This window comes from Chenopodium album, chromosome 21 (assembly GCF_948465745.1).
Source record: "Chenopodium album chromosome 21, dcCheAlbu1.1, whole genome shotgun sequence".
Taxonomy (NCBI): Eukaryota; Viridiplantae; Streptophyta; class Magnoliopsida; order Caryophyllales; family Amaranthaceae; genus Chenopodium; species Chenopodium album.
The window spans coordinates 24,015,814-24,042,938 of record NC_137854.1 but is presented as its reverse complement, the minus strand read 5'-3'; the positions used below and the strand labels follow the sequence as shown (position 1 = coordinate 24,042,938).

The window sequence follows — 27,125 nt, the reverse complement described above, 5'->3', positions numbered from 1 at the left end:
AGCATTGTGGAACGCAATTGACTTTTATTTGATTCAAAAAGCTTTGTTTGAATGTATTTGACTTTCATTTGATTCTAAAAGCTTTGTTGAAAGTGTTTGACTTTCATTTGACTCAATTAGCATTGTGGAATTCAATTGACTTTCATTTGATTCAAAAAACTTTGTTTGAAAGTATTTGACTTTCATTTGATTCTAAAAGCTTTGTTGAAAGTGTTTGACTTTCATTAGACTCAATTAGCTTTGTTGAATGCATTTGACTTTCATTTGATTCAAAAAGCTTTGTTTGAATGTGTTTGACTTTCATTAGACTCAATTAGCTTTGTAGAATGTGTTTGACCGTCATTTGACTCAATTAGCATTGTGGAATGCAATTGACTTTCATTTGATTTAAAAAGCTTTGTTTGAATGTATTTGACTTTCATTTGATTCTAAAAGCCTTGTTGAAAGTGTTGACTTCCATTTGACTCAATTAGCTTTGTTGAATGCATTTGACTTTCATTTGATTCAAAAAGCTTTGTTTGAATGTGTTTGACTTTCATTAGACTCAATTAGCTTTGTTGAATGTGTTTGACTTTCATTTGACTCAATTAGCATTGTGGAATGCAATTGAGTTTTATTTCATTCAAAAAGCTTTGTTTGAATGTATTTGACTTTCATTTTATTCTAAAAGCTTTGTTGAATGTGTTTGACTTTCATTTGACTCAATTAGATTTGTTGAATGCATTTGGCTTTCATTTGATTCAAAAAGCTTTGTTTGAATGTGTTTGACTTTCATTTGACTTAATTAGCTTTGTTGAATGTTTTTGACTTTCATTTGATTCAATTAGCATTGCGGAATGCAATTGACTTTCATTTGATTCATAAAGCTTTGTTTGAATGTATTAGACTTTCATTTGATTCTAAAAGCTTTGTTTGAATGTGTTTGACTTTCATTTGATTCAATTTGCTTTGATGAATGTATTTGACTTTCATTTGCTTCAAACAACATTGTGGAATGCAATTGACGTTCATTTGATTAAAAAAGCTTTGTTTGAATGTATTTGACTTTCATTTGATTCTAAAAGCTTTGTTGAATGTGTTTAAATTTCATTTGACTCAATTAGCTTTGTTGAATGCATTTGGCTTTCATTTGATTCAAAAAGCATTGTTTGAATGTGTTTGACTTTTCATTTGACCTAATTAGTTTTGTTGAATGTTTTTGACTTTCATTTGACTCAATTAGCATTGTGGAATGCAATTGACTTTCATTTGATTCAAAAAGCTTTGTTTGAATGTATTTGACTTGCATTTGATTCTAAATGCTTTGTTTGAATGTGTTTGACTTTCATTTGACTCAATTAGATTTGTTGAATGTGTTTGACTTTCATTTGCTTCAATTAGTATTGTGGAATGCAATTGGCTTTCTTTGATTCAAAAAGCTTTGTTTTAATGTATTTGACTTTCATTTGATTGTAAAAGCTTTGTTGAAAGTGTTTGACTTTCATTTGACCCAATTAGCTTTGTTGAATGTCTTTGACTTTGATTTGCTTCAATTAGCATTGTGGAATGCAATTGAGATTCATTTGATTCAAAAAGCTTTGTATGAATGTATTTGACTTTCATTTGATTCTAAAAGCTTTGTTGAAAGTGTTTGACTTTCATTTGACTCAATTAGCTTTGTTGAATGCATTTAACTTTCATTTGATTCAAAAAGCTTTGTTTGAATGTGTTTGACTTTCATTAGACTCAATTAGCTTTGTTGAATGTGTTTGACTTTCATTTGACTTAATTAGCAATGTGGAATACAATTTACTTTTATTTGATTTAAAAAGCTTTGTTTGAATGTATTTGACTTTCAATTGATTCTAAAAGCTTTGTTGAATGTGTTTAACTTTCATTTGACTCAATTAGCTTTGTTGAATGCAATTGACTTTCATTTAATTCCAAAAGCTTTGTTTGAATGTATTTGACTTTCATTTGACTTAATTAGCTTTGTTGAATGTTTTTGACTTTCATTTGACTAAATTAGGATTGTGGAATGCAATTGACTTTCATTTGATTCAAAAAGCTTTGTTTGAATGTATTTGACTTTCATGTGATTCTAAAAGCTTTGTTTGAATGTGTTTGACTTTCATTTGACTCAACTAGCTTTGTTGAATGTGTTTGACTTTCATTAGCTTCGAATAGCATTGTGGAGTGCAATTGACTTTCACTTGATTCAAAAAGCTTTGTTTGAATGTATTTGACTTTCATTTGATTCTAAAAGCTTTGTTCAAAGTGTTTGACTTTCATTTGACTAAATTAGCTTTGTTGAATGCATTAGACTTTCATTTGATTCAAAAAGCTTTTTTTGAATGTGTTTGATTTTATTTAGACTCAAATAGCTTTGTTGAATGTGTTTGACTTTCATTTAACTTAATTAGCATTGTGGAATGCAATTGACTTTTATTTCATTCAAAAAGCTTTGTTTGAATGTATTTGACTTCCATTTGATTCTAAAAGCTTTTTTGAAAGTGTGTGACTTTTATTTCACTCAATTAGCTTTGTTGAATGCATTTTAATTTCATTTGATTTATAATGCTTTGTTTGAATGTGTTTGACTTTTATTTGACTCAATTAGCTTTGGTAAATTTGTTTGACTTTCATTTGACTCAATTAGCATTGTGGAATGCAATTGACTTTGATTTCATTAAAAAAAAGCTTTGTTTGAATGTATTTGACTTTCATTTGATTCTAACAGCTTTATTGAAAGTGTTTGACTTTCATTTGACTCAATTAGCTTTGTCGAAAGTATTTCACTTTCATTTGATTCAAAAAGCTTTGTTTGAATGTATTTGACTTTCATTAGACTCAATTAGCTTTGTTGAATGTGTTTGACTTTCATTTGACTCAATTAGCATTGTGGAATGCAATTGACTTTCATTTGATTCAAAAAGCTTTGTTTGAATGTATTTGACTTTCATTTGACTCAATTAGCTTTGTTGAATGCATTTTAAATTCATTTGATTCAAAAAGCTTTGTTTGAATGTGTTTGACTTTCACTTGACTCAATTAGCTTTAGTGAATGTGTTTGACTTTCATTTGACTCAATTAGCATTGTGGAATGCAATTGACTTTCATTTGATTAAAAAAAGCATTGTTTGAATGTATTTGACTTTCATTTGATTCTAAAAGCTGTGTTGAAAGTGTTTAACTTTCATTTGACTCAATTTGCTTTGTTGAATGCATTTAAATTTCATTTGATTAAAAAAGCTTTGTTTGAATGTGTTTGACTTTTATTAGACTCAATTAGCTTTGGTAAATGTGTTTGACTTTCATTTGACTTAATTAGCATTGTGGAATGCAATTGACTTTCATTTGATTAAAAAAAGCATTGTTTGAATGTTTTTGACTTTCATTTGATTCTAAAAGCTTTGTTGAAAGTGTTTGACTTTCATTTAACTCAATTAGCTTTGTTGATTGAATTTCACTTTCATTTGATTCAAAAAGCTTTGTTTGAGTGTGTTTAAATTTCATTTGACTCAATTAGCTTTGTTGAATATGTTTGACTTTCATTTGACTCAATTAGCATTGTGAATACAATTGACTTTCATTTGATTCAAAAAGCATTGTTTGAATGTATTTGACTTTCATATGATTCTAAAAGCTTTGTTGAAAGTGTTTGACTTTCATTTGACTCAATTAGCTTTTTTGAATGCATTTGACTTTCATTTGATTTAAATAGCTTTGTTAGAATGTGTTTGACTTTCATAAGACTCAGTTAGCTTTGTTGAATGTGTTTGACTTTTATTTGACTCAATTAGCATTGTTGAATGCAATTTACTTTCATTTGATTCAAAAAGCTTTGTTTGAATGTATTTGACTTTCATTTGATTCTAAAACTTTTGTTGAAAGTATTTGACTTTCATTTGACTCAATTAGCTTTGTTGAATGCATTTTAAATTCATTTGATTCAAAAAGCTATGTTTGAATGTGTTTGACTTTCATTTGACTTAATTAGCTTTGGTGAATGTGTTTGACTTTCATTTGACTCAATTTGCATTGTGGAACGCAATTGACTTTCATTTGATTAAAAAAAGCATTGTTTGAATGTATTTGACTTTCATTTGCTTTTAAAAGTTGTGTTGAAAGTGTTTGACTTTCATTAGACTCAATTAGCTTTGTTGAATACATTTGACTTTCATTTGATTCAAAAAGCTTCGTTTGAATGCGTTTGACTTTCATTTGACTCAATTAGCATTGTGGAATGCAATTGACTTTCATTTGATTAAAAAAAGCATTGTTTGAATGTTTTTGACTTTCATTTGATTCTAAAAGCTTTGTTGAAAGTGTTTGACTTTCATTTAACTCAATTAGCTTTGTTGATTGAATTTCACTTTCATTTGATTCAAAAAGCTTTGTTTGAGTGTGTTTAAATTTCATTTGACTAAATTAGCTTTGTTGAATATGTTTGACTTTCATTTGACTCAATTAGCATTGTGAATACAATTGACTTTCATTTGATTCAAAAAGCATTGTTTGAATGTATTTGACTTTCATATGATTCTAAAAGCTTTGTTGAAAGTGTTTGACTTTCATTTGACTCAATTAGCTTTTTTGAATGCATTTGACTTTCATTTGATTTAAAAAGCTTTGTTAGAATGTGTTTGACTTTCATAAGACCTAGTTAGCTTTGTTGAATGTGTTTGACTTTTATTTGACTCAATTAGCATTGTTGAATGCAATTTACTTTCATTTGATTCAAAAAGCTTTGTTTGAATGTATTTGACTTTCATTTGATTCTAAAAGTTTTGTTGAAAGTATTTGACTTTCATTTGACTCAATTAGCTTTGTTGAATGCATTTTAAATTCATTTGATTCAAAAAGCTTTGTTTGAATGTGTTTGACTTTCATTTGACTTAATTAGCTTTGGTGAATGTGTTTGACTTTCATTTGACTCAATTTGCATTGTGGAACGCAATTGACTTTCATTTGATTAAAAAAAGCATTGTTTGAATGTATTTGACTTTCATTTGCTTTTAAAAGTTGTGTTGAAAGTGTTTGACTTTCATTAGACTCAATTAGCTTTGTTGAATACATTGGACTTTCATTTGATTCAAAAAGCTTCGTTTGAATGCGTTTGACTTTCATTGGACTCAATTAGCATTGTGGAATGCAATTGACTTTCATTTGATTCAAAAAACTTTTTTTGAATGTATTTGACTTTCATTTGATTCTAAAAGATTTGTTTGAATGTGTTTGACTTTCATTTGACTCAATTAGCTTTTTTGAATGTGTTTGACTTTCATTTGACTCAATTAGCATTGTGGAATGCAATTGACTTTCATTTGATTCAAAAAGCTTTGTTTGAATGTATTTGACTTTCATTTGATTCTAAAAGCTTTGTTGAAAATGTTTGACTTTCATTTGACTCAATTAGCTTTGTTGAATGCATTTGACTTTCATTTGATTCAAAGAGCTTTGTTTGAAAGTGTTTGACTTTCATTTGACTTAATTAGCTTTGTTGAATGTTTTTGACTTTCATTTGACTCAATTAGCATTGTGGAATGCAAGTGACTTTCATTTGATTCAAAAAGCTTTGTTTGAATGTATTTGACATTCATTTGATTCTAAATGCTTTGTTTTAATGTGTTTGACTTTCATTTGTCTCAATTAGCTTTGTTGAATGTGTTTCACTTTCAATTGCTTCAATTTGCATTGTGGAATGCAATTGACTTTCATTTGATTCAAAAAGCTTTGTTTGAATGTATTTGACTCAATTAGCATTTTTAAATGCATTTAACTTTAATTTGATTTGAAAAGCTTTGTTTGAATGTGTTTGACTTTCATTTGACTCAATTAGCTTTGTTAAATGTATTTTACTTTCATTTGACTCAATTAGCATTGTAGAATGCAATTGACTTTCAGTTGATTCAAAAAGCTTTTTTTGAATATATTTAACTTTCATTTGATTCCAAAAGCTTTGTTGAAAGTGTTTGACTTTCATTTGACTCAATTAGCATTGTGGAATGCAATTAAATTTCATTTGATTCAAGAAGCTTTGTTTGAATGTATTTCACTTTCATTTGATTCTAAAAGCTTTGTTGAAAGTGTTTGACTTTCATTTGACTCAATTAACTTTGTTGAATGCATTGACTTTCATTTAATTCTATAAGCTTTGTTTGAATGTGTTTGACTTTCATTTGACTCAATAAGCTTTGTTGAATGTGTTTGACTTTCATTTGGTTCAATTATCATTGTGGAATGCAATTGACTTTCATTTGATTCAAAAAGCTTTGTTTGAATGTATTTGACTTTCATTTGATTCTAAAAGCTTTGTTGAAAGTGTTTGACTTTCATTTGACTCAATTAGCATTGTGGAATTCAATTGACTTTCATTTGAGTCAAAAAACTTTGTTTGAAAGTATTTGACTTTCATTTGATTCTAAAAGCTTTGTTGAAAGTGTTTGACTTTCATTTGACTCAATTAGCTTTGTTGAATACATTTGACTTTCAGTTGATTCATAAATCTTTGTTTGAATGTGTTTGACTTTCATTAGACTCAATTAGCTTTGTAGAATTTGTTTGACCGTCATTTGACTTAATTAGCATTGTGGAATGCAATTGACTTTCATTTGATTTAAAAAGCTTTATTTGAATGTATTTGACTTTCATTTGATTCTAAAAGCTTTGTTGAAATTGTTTGAGTTCCATTTGACTCAATTAGCTTTGTTGAATGCATTGGACTTTCATTTGATTCAAAAAGCTTTGTTTGAATGTGTTTGACTTTCATTAGACTCAATTAGCTTTGTTGAATGTGTTTGACTTTCATTTGACTCAATTAGCATTGTGGAATGCAATTGACTTTTATTTGATTTAAAAAGCTTTGTTTGAAAGTATTTGACTTTCATTTTATTCTAAAAGCTTTGTTGAATGTGTTTGACTTCCATTTGACTCAATTAGCTTTGTTGAATGCATTTGGCTTTCATTTGATTCAATAAGCTTTGTTTAATTGTGTTTGACTTTCATTTGACTTAATTAGCTTTGTTGAATGTTTTTGACTTTCATTTGATTCAATTAGCATTGCGGAATGCATTTGACTTTCATTTGATTCAAAAAGCTTTGTTTGAATGTGTTTGACTTTCATATGATTCTAAAAGCTTTGTTTGAATGTGTTTGACTTTCATTCGACTCAATTAGCTTTGTTGAATGTCTTTGACTTTCATTTGCTCCAATTAGCATTGTGGAATGAAATTGACTTTCATTTGATTCAAAAAGCTTTGTTTGAATGTATTTGACTTTCATTTGATTCTAAAAGCTTTGTTGAAAGTGTTTGACTTTGATTTGACTCAATTAGCTTTGTTGAATGCATTTGACTTTCATTTTATTCAAAAAGCTTTGTTTGAATGTGTTTGACTTTCATTAGACTCAATTAGCTTTGTTGAATGTGTTTGACTTTCATTTGACTCAATTAGCATTGTGGAATGTAATTGACTTTTATTTGATTCAAAAAGCTTTGTTTGATTGTATTTGACTTTCAATTGATTCTAAAAGCTTTGTTGAATGTGTTTGACTTCCATTTGACTCAATTAGCTTTGTTGAATGCAATAGACTTTCATTTGATTTAAAAAGCTTTGTTTGAATGTATTTGACTTTCATTTCATTCTAAAAGCTTTGTTGAAAGTGTTTAACTTTCATTTGACTCAATTAGCTTTGTTGAATGCATTTGTCTTTCATTTGATTAAAAAAAGCTTTGTTTGAATGTGTTTGACTTTCATTAGACTCAATTAGCTTTGTTGAATGTGTTTGACTTTCATTTAACTCAATTAGCTTTGTTGAATGTCTTTGACTTTCATTTTCTTCAATTAGCACTGTGGAATATAATTGACTTTCTTTTGATTCAAAAAGCTTTGTTTAAATGTATTTGACTTTCATTTGATACTAAAAGCTTTCTTGAAAGTGTTTGACTTTGATTTGACTCAATTAGCTTTGTTGATTGCATTTGACTTTCATTTGATTTAAAAAGCTTTGTTTGAATGTGTTTGACTTTCATTAGACTCAATTATAATTGTTGAATGCAATTGACTTTTATTTGATTCAAAAAGCTTTGTTTGAATGTGTTTGACTTTCATTTGATTCTAAAAGTTTTGTTTAAAGTGTTTGACTTTCATTTGACTCAAATAGCTTTGTTGAATGCATTTTAATTTGATTTGATTCAAAAAGCTTTGTTTGAATGTGTTTGACTTTTATTTGACTCAATTAGCTTTGGTAAATGTGTTTGACTTTCATTTGACTCAATTAGCATTGTGGAATGCAATTGACTTTCATTTTATTAAAAATAGCATTGTTTGAATGTATTTTACTTTCATTTGATTCTAACAGCTTTGTTGAAAGTGTTTGACTTTCATTTGACTCAATTAGCTTTGTTGAATGCATTTGACTTTCATTTGATTCAAAAAGCTTTGTTTGAATGTAATTGACTTTCATTAGACTCAATCAGCTTTGTTGAATGTGTTTGACTTTCATTTGACCCAATTACCATTGTAGAATGCAATTGACTTTTATTTGATTCAAAAACCTTTGTTTGAATGTATTTGACTTTCATTTGATTCTAAAAGTTTTGTTTAAAGTGTTTCACTTTCATTTGACTCAATTAGCTTTGTTGAATGCATTTTAATTTGATTTGATTCAAAAAGTTTTGTTTGAATGTGTTTGACTTTTATTTGACTCAATTAGCTTTGGTAAATGTGTTTGACTTTCATTTGACTCAATTAGCATTGTGGAATGCAATTGACTTTCATTTGATTAAAAAAAGCATTGTTTGAATGTATTTGACTTTCATTTGATTCTAAAAGCTTTGTTTGAATGTGTTTGACGTTCATTAGACTCAATTAGCTTTGTTTGAATGTGTTTGACTTTCATTTTGACTCAATTAGCTTTGTTGAATGTGTTTGACTTTCATTTAACTCAATTAGCTTTGTTGAATGTCTTTGACTTTCATTTTCTTCAATTAGCACTGTGGAATATAATTGACTTTCATTTGATTCAAAAAGCTTTGTTTAAATGTATTTAACTTTCATTTGATTCTAAAAGCTTTGTTGATAATGTTTGACTTTCATTTGACTCAATTAGCTTTGTAAAATGCATTTGACTTTCATTTGATTCAAAAATCTTTGTTTGAATGTGTTTGACTTTCATTTGACTCAATTAGCTTTGTTGAATGTGTTTGACTTTCATTTGCTTCAATTAGCATTGTGGAATGCAATTGAGTTTCATTTGATTCAAAAAGCTTTGTTTGAATGTATTTGACTTTCATTTGATTCTAAAAGCTTTGTTGAAAGTGTTTGACTTTCATTTGACTCAATTAGCTTTGTTGAATGCATTTGTCTTTCATTTGTTCAAAAAGCTTTGTTTGAATGTGTTTGACTTTCATTAGACTCAATTAGCTTTGTTGAATGTGTTTAACTTGCATTTGACTCAATTAGCATTGTGAAATGCAATTGACTTTCATTTGATTCAAAAAGCTTTGTTTGAATGTATTTGACTTTCATTTGATTCTAAAAGCTTTGTTGAATGTGTTTGACTTTCGTTTGACTCAATTAGCTTTGTTCAATGCATTTGACTTTCATTTGATTCAAAAAGCTTTTTTTGAATGTGTTTGACTTTCATTTGACTTAATTAGCTTTGTTGAATGTTTTTGACTTTCATTTGACTCAATTAGCATTGTGGAATGCAATTGACTTTCATTTGATTCAAAATGATTCTAAAAGATTTGTTTGAATGTGTTTGACTTTCATTTGACTCAATTAGCTTTGTTGAATGTCTTTGACTTTCATTTGCTTCAATTAGCATTGTGGAATGCAATTGACATTCATTTGATTCAAAAAGCTTTGTTTGAATGTATTTTACTTTCATTTGATTCTAAAGGCTTTGTTGAAAGTGTTTGACTTTTATTTGACTCAATTAGCTTCGTTGAATGCATTTATCTTTCATTTGATTCAAAAAGCTTTGTTTGAATGTGTTTGACTTTCATTAGACTCAATTAGCTTTGTTGAATGTGTTTGAATTTCATTTGACTTAATTAGCAATGTGGAATGCAATTTACTTTTATTTGATTCAAAAAGCTTTGTTTGAATGTATTTGACTTTCAATTGATTCTAAAAGCTTTGTTGAATGTGTTTGACTTTCATTTGACTCAATTAGCTTTGTTGAATGCAATTGACTTTCATTTGATTCCAAAAGCTTTGTTTGAATGTATTTGAATTTCATTTGACTTAATTAGCTTTGTTTAATGTTTTTGACTTTCATTTGACTCAATTAGGATTGTGGAATGCAATTGACTTTCATTTGATTCAAAAAGCTTTGTTTGAATGTATTTGACTTTCATTTGATTCTAAAAGCTTTGTTTGAATGTGTTTGACTTTCATTTGACTCAACTAGCTTTGTTGAATGTGTTTGACTTTCATTAGCTTCGAATAGCATTGTGGAGTGCAATTGACTTTCTCTTGATTCAAAAAGCTTTGTTTGAATGTATTTGACTTTCATTTGATTCTAAAAGCTTTGTTGAAAGTGTTTGACTTTCATTTAACTGAATTAGCTTTGTTGAATGCATTTGACTTTCATTTGATTCACAAAGCTTTGTTTGAATGTGTTTGACTTTATTTAGACTCAAATAGCTTTGTTGAATGTGTTTGACTTTCATTTAACTTAAATAGCATTGTGGAATGCAATTGACTTTTATTTCATTCAAAAAGCTTTGTTTGAATGTATTTGACTTTCATTTGATTCTAAAAGCTTTTTTGAAAGTGTTTGACTTTCATTTGATTCAATTAGCTTTGTTGAATGCATTTTAATTTCATTTGATTCAAAATGCTTTGGTTGAATGTGTTTGACTTTTATTTGACTCAATTAGCTTTGGTAAATGTGTTTGACTTTCATTAGACTCAATTAGCATTGTGGAATGCAATTGACTTTCATTTGATTAAAAAAAAGCATTGTTTGAATGTATTTGACTTTCATTTGATTCTAACAGCTTTGTTGAAAGTGTTTGACTTTCATTTGACTCAATTAGCTTTGTCGAAAGTATTTCACTTTCATTTGATTCAAAAAGCTTTGTTTGAATGTGTTTGACTTTCATTAGACTTAATTAGCTTTGATGAATGTGTTTGACTTTCATTTGACTCAATTAGCTTTGTCGAAAGTATTTCACTTTCATTTGATTCAAAAAGCTTTGTTTGAATGTGTTTGACTTTCATTAGACTTAATTAGCTTTGTTGAATGTGTTTGACTTTCATTTGACTCAATTAGCATTGTGGAATGCAACTGACTTTCATTTGATTCAAAAAGCTTTGTTTAAATGTATTTGACTTTCATTTGATTCTAAAAGCTTTGTTGAAAATGTTTGACTGTATTTGACTCAATTAGCTTTGTTGAATGCATTTGACTTTCATTTAATTCTAAAAGCTTTGTTTGAATGTGTTTGACTTTCATTTGAACCAATTAGCTTTGTTGAATGTGTTTGACTTTCATTTGCTTCAATTAGCATTGTGGAATGCAATTGACTTTCATTTGATTCAAAAAGATTTTTTTGCATGTATTTGACTTTCTTTTGATTCTGACAGCTTTGTTAAAAGTGTTTGACTTTGATTTGACTCAATTAGCTTTGTTGAATGCATTTGACTTTCATTTGATTCAAAAAGCTTTGTTTGAATGTGTTTGACTTTCAATAGACTCAATTAGCTTTGTTGAATGTGTTTGACTTTCGTTTGACTCTATTAGCATTGTGGAATGCAATTGACTTTTAATTGATTCAAAAAGCTTTGTTTGAATGTATTTGACTTTCATTTGATTCTAAAAGCTTTATTGAATGTGTTTGACTTTGGTTTGACTCAATTAGCTTTGTTGAATGCATTTGACTTTCATTTGATTCAAAAAGCTTTGTTTGAATGTATTTGACTTTCATTTGATTCTAAAAGCTTTGTTTGACTGTGTTTGACTTTCATTAAACTCAATTAGCTTTGTTGAATGTGTTTGACTTTCTTTTTCTTCAAATAGCATTGTGGAATGCAATTGACTTTCATTTGATTCAAAAAGCTTTGTTTGAATGTATTTGACTTTCATTTGATTCTAAAAGCTTTGTTGAATGTGTTTGACTTTCGTTTGACTCAATTAGCTTTGTTCAATGCATTTAACTTTCATTTGATTCAAAAAGCTTTGTTTGAATGTGTTTGACTTTCATTTGACTTAATTAGCTTTGTTGAATGTTTTTGACTTTCATTTGACTCAATTAGCATTGTGGAATGCAATTGACTTTCATTTGATTCAAAATGATTCTAAAAGCTTTGTTTGAATGTGTTTGACTTTCATTTGACTTAATTAGCTTTGTTGAATGTCTTTGACTTTAATTTGCTTCAATTAGCATTGTGGAATGCAATTGACATTCATTTGATTCAAAAAGTTTTGTTTGAATGTATTTGACTTTCATTTGATTCTAAAGGCTTTGTTGAAAGTGTTAGACTTTCATTTGACTCAATTAGCTTTGTTGAATGCATTTAACTTTCATTTGATTCAAAAAGCTTTGTTTGAATGTGTTTGACTTTCATTAGACTCAATTAGCTTTGTTGAATGTGTTTGACTTTCATTTGACTTAATTAGAAATGTGGAATGCAATTTACTTTTATTTGATTCAAAAAGCTTTGTTTGAATGTATTTGACTTTCAATTGATTCTAAAAGCTTTGTTGAATGTGTTTGACTTTCATTTGACTCAATTAGCTTTGTTGAATGCAATTGACTTTCATTTGATTCCAAAAGCTTTGTTTGAATGTATTTGAATTTCATTTGACTTAATTAGCTTTGTTGAATGTTTTTTACTTTCATTTGACTCAATTAGGATTGTGGAATGCAATTGACTTTCATTTGATTCTAAAAGCTTTGTTTGAATGTGTTTGACTTTCATTTGACTCAACTAGCTTTGTTGAATGTGTTTGACTTTCATTAGCTTCGAATAGCATTGTGGAGTGCAATTGACTTTCTCTTGATTCAAAAAGCTTTGTTTGAATGTATTTGACTTTCATTTGATTCTAAAAGCTTTGTTGAAAGTGTTTGACTTTCATTTAACTGAATTAGCTTTGTTGAATGCATTTGACTTTCATTTGATTCAAAAAGCTTTGTTTGAATGTGTTTGACTTTATTTAGACTCAAATAGCTTTGTTGAATGTGTTTGACTTTCATTTAACTTAATTAGCATTGTGGAATGCAATTGACTTTTATTTCATTCAAAAAGCTTTGTTTGAATGTATTTGACTTTCATTTGATTCTAAAAGCTTTTTTGAAAGTGTTAGACTTTCATTTGACTCAATTAGCTTTGTTGAATGCATTTTAATTTCATTTGATTCAAAATGCTTTGTTTGAATGTGTTTGACTTTTATTTGACTCAATTAGCTTTGGTAAATGTGTTTGACTTTCATTTGACTCAATTAGCATTGTGGAATGCAATTGACTTTCATTTGATTAAAAAAAAGCATTGTTTGAATGTATTTGACTTTCATTTGATTCTAACAGCTTTGTTGAAAGTGTTTGACTTTCATTTGACTCAATTAGCTTTGTCGAAAGTATTTCACTTTCATTTGATTCAAAAAGCTTTGTTTGAATGTGTTTGACTTTCATTAGACTTAATTAGCTTTGATGAATGTGTTTGACTTTCATTTGACTCAATTAGCATTGTGGAATGCAATTGACTTTCATTTGATTCAAAAAGCTTTGTTTAAATGTATTTGACTTTCATTTGATTCTAAAAGCTTTGTTGAAAATGTTTGACTTTATTTGACTCAATTAGCTTTGTTGAATGCATTTGACTTTCATTTGATTCTAAAAGCTTTGTTTGAATGTGTTTGACTTTCATTTGAACCAATTAGCTTTGTTGAATGTGTTTGACTTTCATTTGCTTCAATAAGCATTGTGGAATGCAATTGACTTTCATTTGATTCAAAAAGCTTTTTTTGCATGTATTTGACTTTCTTTTGATTCTGACAGCTTTGTTGAAAGTGTTTGACTTTGATTTGACTCAATTAGCTTTGTTGAATGCATTTGACTTTCATTTGATTCAAAAAGCTTTGTATGAATGTGTTTGACTTTCATTAGACTCAATTAGCTTTGTTGAATGTGTTTGACTTTCGTTTGACTCTATTAGCATTGTGGAATGCAATTGACTTTTATTTGATTCAAAAAGCTTTGTTTGAATGTATTTGGTTTTCATTTGATTCTAAAAGCTTTATTGAATGTGTTTGACTTTGGTTTGACTCAATTAGCTTTGTTGAATGCATTTGACTTTCATTTGATTCAAAAAGCTTTGTTTGAATGTATTTGACTTTCATTTGATTCTAAAAGCTTTGTTTGACTGTGTTTGACTTTCATTTAACTCAATTAGCTTTGTTGAATGTGTTTGACTTTCTTTTTCTTCAAATAGCATTGTGGAATGCAATTGACTTTCATTAGATTCAAAAAGCTTTGTTTGAATGTATTTGACTTTCATTTGATTCTAAAAGCTTTGTTGAATGTGTTTGACTTTCGTTTGACTCAATTAGCTTTGTTCAATGCATTTAACTTTCATTTGATTCAAAAAGCTTTGTTTGAATGTGTTTGACTTTCATTTGACTTAATTAGCTTTGTGGAATGTTTTTTACTTTCATTTGACTCAATTAGCATTGTGGAATGCAATTGACTTTCATTTGATTCAAAATGATTCTAAAAGCTTTGTTTGAATGTGTTTGACTATCATTTGACTCAATTAGCTTTGTTGAATGTCTTTGACTTTCATTTGCTTCAAGAAGCATTGTGGAATGCAATTGACATTCATTTGATTCAAAAAGCTTTGTTTGAATGTATTTGACTTTCATTTGATTCTAAAAGCTGTGTTGAAAGTGTTTGACTTTCATTTGACTCAATTAGCTTTGTTGAATGCATTTTAATTTCATTTGATTGAAAAAGCTTTGTTTAATTGTGTTTGACTTTTATTTGACTCGATTAGCTTTGGTAAATGTGTTTGACTTTCATTTGACTCAATTAGCATTGTGGAATGCAATTGACTTTCATTTGATTAAAAAAAGCATTGTTTGAATGTATTTGACTTTCATTTGATTCTAAAAGCTTTGTTGAAAGTGTTTGACTTTCACTTGACTCAATTAGCTTTGTTAAATGCATTTTACTTTCATTTGATACAAAAAGCTTTGTTTGAGTGTGTTTAACTTTCGTTTGACTCAATTAGCTTTGTTGAATGTGTTTGACTTTCATTTGACTCAATTATTATTGTGAATGCAATTGACTTTCATTTGATTCAAAAAGCTTTGTTTGAATGTATTTGACTTTCATTTGATTCGAAAAGCTTTGTTCAAAGTGTTTGACTTTCATTTGATTCAAAAAACTTTGTTTGAATGTATTTGACTTTCATTTGATTCTAAAAGCATTAGTAAATGTGTTTGACTTTCATTTGACTTAATTAGCTTTGTTGAATACATTTGACTTTCATTTGATTCAAAAAGCTTTGTTTGAATACGTTTGACTTTCACTTGACTCAATTAGCATTGTGGAATGCAATTGACTTTCATTTGATTCAAAAAACTTTGTTTGAATGTATTTGACTTTCATTTTATTCTAAAAGCTTTGTTTGAATGTGTTTGACTTTCATTTGACTCAATTAGCTTTGTTGAATGTGTTTAACTTTCATTTGACTCAATTAGCATTGTGGAATGCATTTGACTTTCATTTGATTCAAAAAACTTTGGTTGAATGTATTTCACTTTCATTTGATTCTAAAAGCTTTGTTTGAGTGTGTTTGACTTTCATTTGACTCAATTAGCTTTGTTGAATGTGTTTGACTTTCATTTGACTCAATTAGCATTGTGGAATGCAATTGACTTTCATTTGATTAAAAAAAGCATTGTTTGAATGTATTTGACTTTCATTTGATTCTAAAAGTTGTGTTGAAAGTGTTTGACTTTCATTACACTCAATTAGCTTTGTTGAATGCATTATAATTACATTTGATTCAAAAAGCTTTGTTTGAATGTCTTTGACTTTCATTTGACTCAATTAGCATTGTGAAATGCATTTGACTTTCAATTGATTAAAAAATACATTTTTTGAATGTATTTGACTTTCATTTGATTCTAAAAGCTGTGTTGAAAGTGTTTGACTTTCATTTGACTCAATTAGCTTTGTTGAATGCATTTTAATTTCATTTGATTAAAAACGCTTTGTTTGATTGTGTTTGACTTTTATTTGACTCAATTAGCTTTGGTAAATGTGTTTGACTTTCATTTTACTCAATTAGCATTGTGGAATGCAATTGACTTTCATTTGATTAAAAAAAGCATTGTTTGAATGTATTTGACTTTCATTTGATTCTAAAAGCTTTGTTGAAAGTGTTTGACTTTCATTTGACTCAATTAGCTTTGTTGAATACATTTTACTTTCATTTGATTTAAAAAGTTTGTTTGAGTGTGTTTAACTTTCGTTTGACTCAATTAGTTTTGTTGAATGTGTTTGACTTTCATTTGACTCAATTAGCATTGTGAATGCAATTGACTTTCATTTGATTCAAAAAGCTTTGTTTGAATGTATTTGACTTTCATTTGATTCGAAAAGCTTTGTTCTAAGTGTTTGACTTTCATTTGATTCAAAAAGCTTTGTTTGAATGTATTTGACTTTCATTTGATTCTAAAAGCTTTGTTAAATGTGTTTGACTTTCATTAGCTTTGTTGAATACATTTGACATTCATTTGATTCAAAAAGCTTTGTTTGAATGCGTTTGACTTTCATTTGACTCAATTAGCATTGTGGAATGCAATTGACTTTCATTGGATTCAAAAAACTTTGGTTGAATGTATTTAACTTTCATTTGATTCTAAAAGCTTTGTTTGAGTGTGTTTGACTTTCATTTGACTCAATTAGCTTTGTTGAATGTGTTTGACTTTCATTTGACTCAATTAGCATTGTGGAATGCAATTGACTTTCATTTGATTAAAAAAAGCATTGTTTGAATGTATTTGACTTTCATTTGATTCTAAAAGTTATGTTGAAAGTGTTTGACTTTCATTACACTCAATTAGCTTTGTTGAATGCATTTTAATTACATTTGATTCAAAAAGCTTTGTTTGAATGTCTTTGACTTTCATTTGATTCAATTAGCATTGTGAAATGCATTTGACTTTCAATTGATTAAAAAATACATTTTTTGAATGTATTTGACTTTCATTTGATTCTAAAAGCTGTGTTGAAAGTGTTTGACTTTCATTTCACTCAATTAGCTTTGTTGAATGCATTTTAATTTCATTTGATTAAAAAAGCTTTGTTTAATTGTGTTTGACTTTTATTTGACTCAATTAGCTTTGGTAAATGTGTTTGACTTTCATTTTACTCAATTAGCATTGTGGAATGCAATTGACTTTCATTTGATTAAAAAAAGCATTGTTTGAATGTATTTGACTTTCATTTGATTCTAAAAGCTTTGTTGAAAGTGTTTGACTTTCATTTGACTCAATTAGCTTTGTTGAATACATTTTACTTTCATTTGATTTAAAAAGTTTCTTTGAGTGTGTTTAACTTTCGTTTGACTCAATTAGCTTTGTTGAATGTGTTGTACTTTCATTTGACTCAATTAGCATTGTGAATGCAATTGACTTTCATTTGATTCAAAAAGCTTTGTTTGAATGTATTTGACTTTCATTTGATTCGAAAAGCTTTGTTCAAAGTGTTTGACTTTCATTTGATTCAAAAAGCTTTGTTTGAATCTATTTGACTTTCATTTGATTCTAAAAGCTTTGTTAAATGTGTTTGACTTTCATTTGACTTAATTAGCTTTGTTGAATACATTTGACTTTCATTTGATTCAAAAAGCTTTGTTTGAATGCGTTTGACTTTCATTTGACTCAATTAGCATTATGGAATGCAATTGACTTTCATTTGATTCAAAAAACTTTGTTTGAATGTATTTGACTTTCATTTTATTCTAAAAGCTTTGTTTGAATGTGTTTGACTTTCATTTGACTCAATTAGCTTTGTTGAATGTGTTTAATTTTCATTTTACTCAATTAGCATTGTGGAATGCAATTGACTTTCATTTGATTCAAAAAGCTTTGTTTGAATGTATTTGACTTACATTTGATTCTAAAAGCTTTGTTAAAAATTTTTGACTTTCATTTGACTCAATTAGCTTTGTTGAATGCATTTGACTTTCATTTGATTCAAAGTGCTTTGTTTGAAAGTGTTTGACTTTCATTTGACTTAATTAGCTTTGTTGAATGTTTTTGACTTTCATTTGACTCAATTAGCATTGTGGAATGCAAGTGACTTTCATTTGATTCAAAAAGCTTTGTTTGAATGTATTTGACTTTCATTTGATTCTAAAAGCTTTGTTTTAATGTGTTTGACTTTCATTTGTCTCAATTAGCTTTGTTGAATGTGTTTGACTTTCAATTGCTTCAATTTGCATTGTGGAATGCAATTGACTTTCATTTGATTCAAAAAGCTTTGTTTGAATGTATTTGACTCAATTAGCATTTTTAAATGCATTTAACTTTAATTTGATTCGAAAAGCTTTGTTTGAATGTGTTTGACTTTCATTTGACTCAATTAGCTTTGTTAAATGTATTTTACTTTCATTTGACTCAATTAGCATTGCAGAATGCAATTGACTTTCTGTTGATTCAAAAAGCTTTTTTTGAATGTATTTAACTTTCATTTGATTCTAAAAGCTTTGTTGAAAGTGTTTGACTTTCATTTGACTCAATTAGCATTGTGGAATGCAATTAAATTTCATTTGATTCAAGAAGCTGTGTTTGAATGTATTTCACTTTCATTTTATTCTAAAAGCTTTGTTGAAAGTGTTTGACTTTCATTTGACTCAATTAACTTTGTTGAATGCATTGACTTTCATTTGATTCTATAAGCTTTGTTTGAATGTGTTTGACTTTCATTTGACTCAATAAGCTTTGCTGAATGTGTTTGACTTTCATTTGGTTCAATTATCATTGTGGAATGCAATTGACTTTCATTTGATTCAAAATGCTTTGTTTGAATGTATTTGACTTTCATTTGATTCTAAAAGATTTGTTGAAAGTGTTTGACTTTCATTTGACTCAATTATCTTTGTTGAATGAATTTGACTTTCATTTGATTCAAAAAGCTTTGTTTGAATGTGTTTGACTTTCATTAGACTCAATTAGCTTTGTTGAATGTGTTTGACTTTCATATGCTTCAATTAGCATTGTGGAATGCAATTGACTTTCATTTGATTCAAAAAGCTTTGTTTGAATCTATTAGACTTTCATTTGATTCTAAAAGCTTTGTTGAAAGTGTTTGACTTTCATTTGACTTAATTAGCTTTGTTGAATGCATTTGACTTTCATTTGATTTAAAATGCTTTGTTTGAATGTATTTGAATTTCATTAGACTCAATTAGCTTTGTTGAATGTGTTTGACTTTCATTTGACTCAATTAGCATTGTGGAATGCAATTGACTTTCATTTGATTCAAAAAACTTTTTTTGAATGTATTTGACTTTCATTTGATTCTAAAGGCTTTGTTGAATGCATTTGACTTTCATTTGATTTAAAAAGCTTTGTTTGTATGTGTTTGACTTTCATTAGCATTGTGGAATGCAATTGACTTTCATTTGATTAAAAAGCTTTATTTGAATGTATTTGACTTTCATTTGATTCTAAAAGATTTGTTGAATGTGTTTGACTTTCATTTGCTTCAATTTGCATTGTGGAATGCAATTGACTTTCATTTGATTCAAAAAGCTTTGTTTGAATGTATTTGACTCAATTATCTTTTTTAAATGCATTTGACTTTAATTTGATTCGAAAAGCTTTGTTTGAATGTGTTTGACTTTCATTTGAATCAACGGCTATTTCACCAAATGCCACTAACAAATTTAAAAATTCATCAAATGCCATCGCACTTTTCAGAATTCACCAAATGCCACTCACAAATAGTAAAATTTCATGTCGTGCCATTAATGAGGTCTGGACGTTAACTGTCTGTTAATGCGAATTGACAATTATACCCTTATGTGGGGTTAATGGCGCGTTAATGGGCATTGACTCTCTGACTTCTTCAATTTCGATCAAAAAAAAAAACCTCCATCATTCTTCTTCTCTGTTCTTCGAACTTCCACCCTCATTCAAACTCTGAAATCCATAATCAAACCAGTAGATTTCGTTATCACTTGAACAAAAAACTCCTAAAAATCGAATCTTTTTATGCGATTTGAGTTGTGCGAACCAGTTGATCAGTACTGACAAGTAGGGGAGGAAGTAGAAGCAAAAAGCTCTTGAATTTGAGTTTGGGGTGTTCGACATAGCAATCAAGGTAATAATCGCTGTTTCGCTTTTCCATTCGCGTTTTGAATCTGGCAATTTTTGTGAAAATTGAGTTAGGGTTAGGGTTTTTCTAAAACAATCATGTTAAATGCGATTACTTGAATTGCATGTGTGAATTGATGCTAAATTTCATATTAAAATAGTTATTTGTTGTTATGGATTGGACATTTTTATGCTGTGTGATTGTGAGGTGTTTGAATTGTGGATTTCGCAATTTTGTGTACTGGTATGTTAGGGTGTGGTATGTGCTTGTTGATATGAATCATATGTGTTGATGTTCAGTATAGTAATGTCTCTGTATTTTGTTGTTTATAGGATGAGTAGATTGTGGCTTGATGTCCATTATAGAGATCAGGGGTTTGATGTATTGATTGATGATACAGACAGAACAAGTTTAATGGACTTGTTTGAGTTTATGTTTGAGGACTCTGTTAAGCAAAATGTGATACTTCCAAAGTACTTTAGTTTGTATGTATTGCCACCTAGAACTAATAGGAAAATGTGGGAGTGGTTTGGACATAATGAAACTATAGTAATCTTTTTAGAGGAAAAAGAAAGTCCTAGTCAAGTGTTTAAGGATGCTGAGAGTAGCTGGCAGAAAAGGATTAAGGCCATGGCTGAGAAGGCTAGGTTAGAAGCTGAAAAGGCCTAGGCTGAGAGAGAGTTGGAGGAACCTGAAAGGTTTAAAGTTGCAGTTGAGGTTCCTGTAGCTAATGTGGATGGGGGTGAGGATGAGTATGTAAGAGTGTTTGAGACTCCATTAGCAGATGAGGTTTTCCCTGGGCAATCTCAGCCTGAGCCTGAGCAAAGTACTCAACCATCTACCCTAGTTAAACACTGTCAACCTCCTTCTCCTCTCAACCAACCCAAAAGCTCAGTTGTGAGGAAGAAAATGACCCCAAGGAAAAGGAAGAGAACACCCAAAAAAAAGCCACCACCTCAAACAACCTCACCAGCTCAACCAACATCACCAGCTCAGCCAACATCACCAACTCAACCAACATCACCAACACAAGCAGCCTCACCACACCAAACAACCCCAGCACCTCATTCAACACCACCACCACATTCACCTGAACCACCTCATTCACCTGGACCACAACCAAGATCACCACCTCACCAAGCAGAGTCACCTCCACCACAAACTGATGTGAATCAAACTGATGTGAATCAAACATCAGAAGCAGCTACTTCTATCCCTGGTAAACCCAAAAAAATTGGTAGATCAAGGCCACTAGGATTTAGAACAAAAAAGAGTTGTGGAAAAAAGGTTGCTGGGGGGAGTAATGTGGAAGGTGTGAGCTTAAGGAGATCTGAAAGACAGAAGAAGGCACCAGTTGGGGTTAAAAGCAATGAGGATGAGAGCTCTGATGATGATGACAGTGAGGATTCAGATTACATTCAATCTGGCACTGAACAACTTGATGATGAATTGGATCTTGCTGACTTCAGAGAAGATGAGGAAGAAGTACAATGTTTGTATGATGACATCCCACCCAAAGAATTTGAAGATTACCTTGATGGAACCCAGGCAATGGATAAGACATACAAGAATGGGAAGGTTTGGAGAGATTGTGAATTTGGTAGTATTAAACTGGAGCCATGGTTGATTTTTGCAGATAAAGAGTCATTCACTGAAGTGTTTAAGGATTTTTGTGTGCAAGAAGGTTTTGGAGTATTTGTTGAGAAGAGTGACCCTACCAGGTTTATAGCAAGATGTGCTATAGATGGTTGCAACTGGAGAATTCATGCATCAACCATGGCTGACAAAATCAGTTGGGCAATCAAGACATTAACAGGGGAGCATGCAACTTGTGGAAGGCTTGAGATCAACCCTATAGTAAGTTGTGATTGGCTATGTAGACATCTGCAATCTGATATTCAAGCCAATCCTAACATTCCTGTTGAGTCTCTTCAAAAAATCTATATGGAAAGGTACAGAATTCAAGTTAAGAAAAGGTTGTTTTACAAGGTTAAAGCCATTGCCAAGGAGATGATACATGGTGGTTTTGCTGAAGCTTATAGTCTCCTACCTAGGTATGCTGAGATGCTGAAACAAACCAATCCAGGGAGTTATGCTCTAGTTACATGGACACAACTTTCTGCAAATGTCCAACCTAGGTTCAAGGCATGCTTTTTCTCTTTTGGGGCCCAAGTTAGAGGGTTTTTTGGTGGCTGCAGGCCATTTATAGGCATTGATGGGGCTCATCTAAGTGGATATTACAAAGGCATATTGTTATCTGCAGTAGGGATTGATGGGAACAATGAGATCTTTGTCATTGCTTATGGCATAGTGAGTACAGAGAGTGTTGATACTTGGGGTTATTTCATGAGGAATTTGAAATGTCTCTTTCAAAAGGAGGGATGTAACAAAGATGATTGGACATTTATTTCAGACAGGATGAAGGTAAAGGTTATATTTGTGTAAATACTTTGTTTCTTGGAGTGAATACATTCCAGCTTATTAACTTGTCATATGTATATGCAAGGAGTTGATGCAGCAATTAAGGAAGCATTCCCCAGAGCTAGTAGAAGAATCTGTTGTCAACACTTGTACAGCAATTGCAAAACAAAAGGGTACAGTGGAACAGCTTTTCACAAGCTATTCTGGGTTGCTGCTGATGCTTATAACACATATGTGTTCAATAAAGCTATGGACAAGATATCTGCCTACAATCCAAAGGCTGTTGAGTACCTGAACAACACAACTGAGGTTTGGTCAAGGCATCAATTTGACACAGCTCTCTGCTGTGATCATAACACAACCAATTTTGTTGAATCATTCAACTCATGCACCCAACCATACAGAGATCTACCAGTTTTGAAACTTCTTGAAGGTTATCTACCCACTCAATTCCTTTGTTGTACCAGTTTGATTAAGCCATATTATCTGTGTTGATTTACTAATTTGTATTCTAATATGCAGCTATAAGGCATTGGTGTATGAAGAGGATGGCTCCGAGGTTTGATAAAGCAACATCCATGGGAGATGGAGAGCTCACTGACTATGCAACCAAGATCCTGCAAACAAGATCTGATGAGTCCAGGTTCTGCTATGCAACAGCATGTGGTGGTGATGAGTTTAAGGTGAGGGATCAACATGTCTACTTTCCTATCAAGCTAGGAGCTGGAACATGTGGATGTGGGAAGTGGCAGCATTCAGGGATCCCATGCAAGCATGTTCTAAGGGTGATTTACCACCAAAGGCTACAACCTGAGGATTTTGTGTCTCCTTATTTCAAAGGGAGGGCATACAAAAGAACTTATGCTGAGCATATGCACCCAATGCCTGACCATACTCAATGGCCTTCATTCAACCTCCCTGACATACTACCACCACCAGTGAAAAGATTTGCAAGCAAACCAAAGAAGCAGAGAAAAAGGGGGGCAAATGAAGCAAGGAAAGGGAAGAGGCATAGTACAGCCAAGTGCAGCCTATGCAAAGAGTTGGGCCACAACAAGTTGACATGTGCAGCACAGACAAAGAATGCAGCAGCTGAAGCAACAACTGCAGCAAACAACAGCAATGCAGCAGCTGAAGCAACAACTACAGCAAACAACAACAATGCAGAGGCTGAAGCAACCACCTCAAAAACCAAGAAGAGATCGAAGAAAGCTGCTTAAACTCCAAAGCCTGCCCTTTTGTACGCACAGCATAGTTGTTAATGATATCCACATTTTTGAACATTAATATTACAATGTGTGATGTACCTAATTTTTTGCTTTTTTGGAAAAAATTCTGATTTATGTCAGCAAGGGGGTTTAATTTTTTGGATGAACATGATTGCAACATGAAGAATTATACTACAAATGTTCAAATTAACACTTTATTTAATTTCAGTATAAATACATTATTGTTCACTTCATCATTACAATCACAACTATTACAAACATAACAACTCCTACTTTCATAATAAAATTGAGCACTTTTTGCTGCTGCCTGACTTTCTTCTTCAATTGCTTCAATTCATCATGCAAATCGCTATGTCCCCATCCATCCCTAACATAACAACTTCCCCTACTTTGAGCTTCTTCCGGCTTGAGGAATTTACACCATTTGAAACTATTACATGAGTCACACTTGTAATAAAGCCTTTGAGGGTTTGATGTTGACTCCGAACTTCTAATTGCGTATTTCCGACCACAACCGCAAAACTTGTTTGGAACTCTTACATATGCATACTCGTGTGTGGAGGACGATGTGTTTGATTGCAAACTCATGATTATGCATGTAGAGGGATGCAATGTGTGTTCTTAGTCTCATATTTATACAAGAAAAGGGGTCCAACGGCTATTTTTCCCCAAAAAATTTTCAAAAATGTTCAAACAAACTAGCCGTTAGTACTAATTTGATTAGAGGGTTACTGTGAATAATTTACAAAAGTAATGGCATTTCATGAAAATTATTAATTTCTCAGTGGCATTTTGTGAATTAAGAATCCTAGTAACGGACAGTTAACGTCCAGACCTCATTAATGGCACGACATAACATTTTACTATTTGTGAGTGGCATTTGGTGAATTCTGAAAAGTGCGATGGCATTTGATGAATTTTTAAATTTGTCAGTGGCATTTGGTGAAATAGCCGTTGAATCAATTAGCTTTGTTGAATGTATTTTACTTTCATTTGACTCAATTAGCATTGTAGAATGCAATTGACTTTCATTTGATTCAAAATGCCTTTTTTGAATGTATTTAACTTCCATTTGATTCTAAAAGCTTTGTTGAAAGTGTTTGACTTTCATTTGACTCAATTAGCATTGTGGAATGCAATTAAATTTCATTTGATTCAAGAAGCTTTGTTTGAATGTATTTCACTTTCATTTGATTCTAAAAGCTTTGTTGAAAGTGTTTGACTTTCATTTGACTATTAGCTTTGTTCAATGCATTTGACTTTCATTTTATTCTAAAAGCATTGTTTGAATGTTTTTGACTTTCATTTGACTCAATTAGCTTTGTTGAATGTAAATTCATTTGCTTCAATTAGCATTGTGGAATGCAATTGACTTTCATTTAATTCAAAATGCTTTATTTGAATGTATTTGACTTTCATTTGATTCTAAAAGCTTTGTTGAAAGTTTTTGACTTTCATTTGACTCAATTTGCTTTGTTGAATACATTTGAATTTCATTTGATTAAAAAAGCTTTCTTTGAATGTGTTTGACTTTCATTAGACTCAATTAGCTTTGTTGAATGTGTTTGACTTTCATTTGACTTAATTAGCATTGTAGAATGCAATTGACTTTCATTTGATTCAAAAAGCTTTGTTTAAACGGAAATTTCATGAAATGCCCCTGAGTAATTTTTTTATTCACCAAATACCCATCAAAACTTTCAAATTCACCAAATACTCCTTAATGACTAACGGCTGTTAACACCGTTAGTCATTAATGACTAATATGCCACGTGGCAGGCTCTAATTGGTTGTTGTAATATAAATAAATTAATTATTAAAAAAAACTTTAAAATATAAAAAAAAAAAACTTTAAAAAAAATACCCCCACCATCCCCAAGACCCACCCCGCCCCACCACCAGCCCCTGCCAGTGGCTGTCGGCGGTGGTCCCCCTCCCCCAAGCCGGAACCAGCGCCGGTCGCTGGCGAGGCCAGCCCCCCACCCTCGACACCCCCTCCCCTACCCCCAGCCCTCTCTCCCTCCGTTTCCCCTCCCCATAAACCCCTCCCCATCCCTCGAAAAACCCCCCCTCCTTCGCGGCCGGCGTCCAAACCCCCTCCTCGGCGCCGGCGAATCTTTTTCGCCCCACCCCCCGCCATTCCATCCCCTTTTCCACCCTAAACCACCACCCAAAAAACCGAAAAACCCCCAAATCGAAACCTTAGATTTCGATTTGGGGTTTTTTCGATTAAGGGGTTTTTCGGGTTTTTTGAGTGGTGGTTTAGGGTGGGGATAGAGGGGAGTTGGGCGAAAAAGGTTCGCCGGCGCCGGGGAGGGAGTTTGGACGCCGGCCGCGAAGGATGGGGGATTTTTCGAGGGATGGGGAGGGGTTTAAGGGGTGGGGAAACGGAGGAAGAGGGGGCTGGGGGTAAGGGAGGGGTTGTCGAGGGTGGGGGGGGCTGGCCTTGCCGGCGACCGGCGCCGGTTTCGGCTAGGGGGAGGGGGACCACCGGCGCCGACGGCCGCTGGCAGGGGTTGGCTTTGGTAGGGGAGGGGGTGGCTGGGGGTGGGTTTAATTTTTTTTTTTAATATATTTTTTTTTTGAAACTATTTTTTTATATTAATTAAGTAATTAATTAAATTAATTGGTTAATTACTTAAAAGAGAACCAATGGCAGTATGCCACGTGGCATATTTAACCTTAATGACTAACGGTGTTAACCGCCGTTAGTCATTAAGGGCATTTGGTGACAATTTTCTTAAACTCAAGTGTATTTGGTGAATTTGAAAGTTTTGATGGGTATTTGGTGAATAAAAAAATTACTCAGGGGCATTTCATGAAATTTCCGTTGTTTAAATGTATTTGACTTTCATTTGAATCTAAAAGCTTTGTAGAAAGTGATTGACTTTCATTTGACTCAATTAGCTTTGTTGAATGCATTTGATTTTCATTTGATTCAAAAAGCTTTGTTTGAATGTGTTTGACTTTCATTTGACTCAATTAGCTTTGTTGAATGTGTTTGACTTTCATTTGACTCAATTAACATTATGGAATGCAATTGACTTTCATTTGATTCAAAAAGCTTTGTTTGAAAGTATTTGACTTTCATTTGATTCAAAAAGCTTTGTTTGAAAGTATTCAAACACATTCAACAAAGCTCATTGAGTCAA

General features: G+C 31.0%; 1 protein-coding gene across 1 annotated transcript; it reads left to right on the top strand.

Annotated features, from left to right (window-relative positions):
- The first annotated feature begins 22,822 nt into the window (after positions 1 to 22,822).
- LOC145600569 (uncharacterized) lies at positions 22,823 to 23,964 on the top strand. The gene is made up of 2 exons (XM_081656451.1): positions 22,823 to 23,177; positions 23,267 to 23,964. Exons 1-2 carry the CDS (start codon positions 22,823 to 22,825, stop codon positions 23,962 to 23,964), a joined length of 1,053 nt encoding a protein of 350 aa, XP_081512577.1.
- Positions 23,965 to 27,125: the final 3,161 nt, after the last annotated feature.

Coding starts and splice junctions, on each gene's coding strand:
- LOC145600569 (XM_081656451.1), top strand. CDS start 22,823: ATGCAAGGAGTTGATGCAGCAATTAAGGAAGCATTCCCCAGAGCTAGT. Junction 23,178..23,266: donor AGTTTTGAAACTTCTTGAAG/GTTATCTACCCA, acceptor TCTAATATGCAG/CTATAAGGCATTGGTGTATG.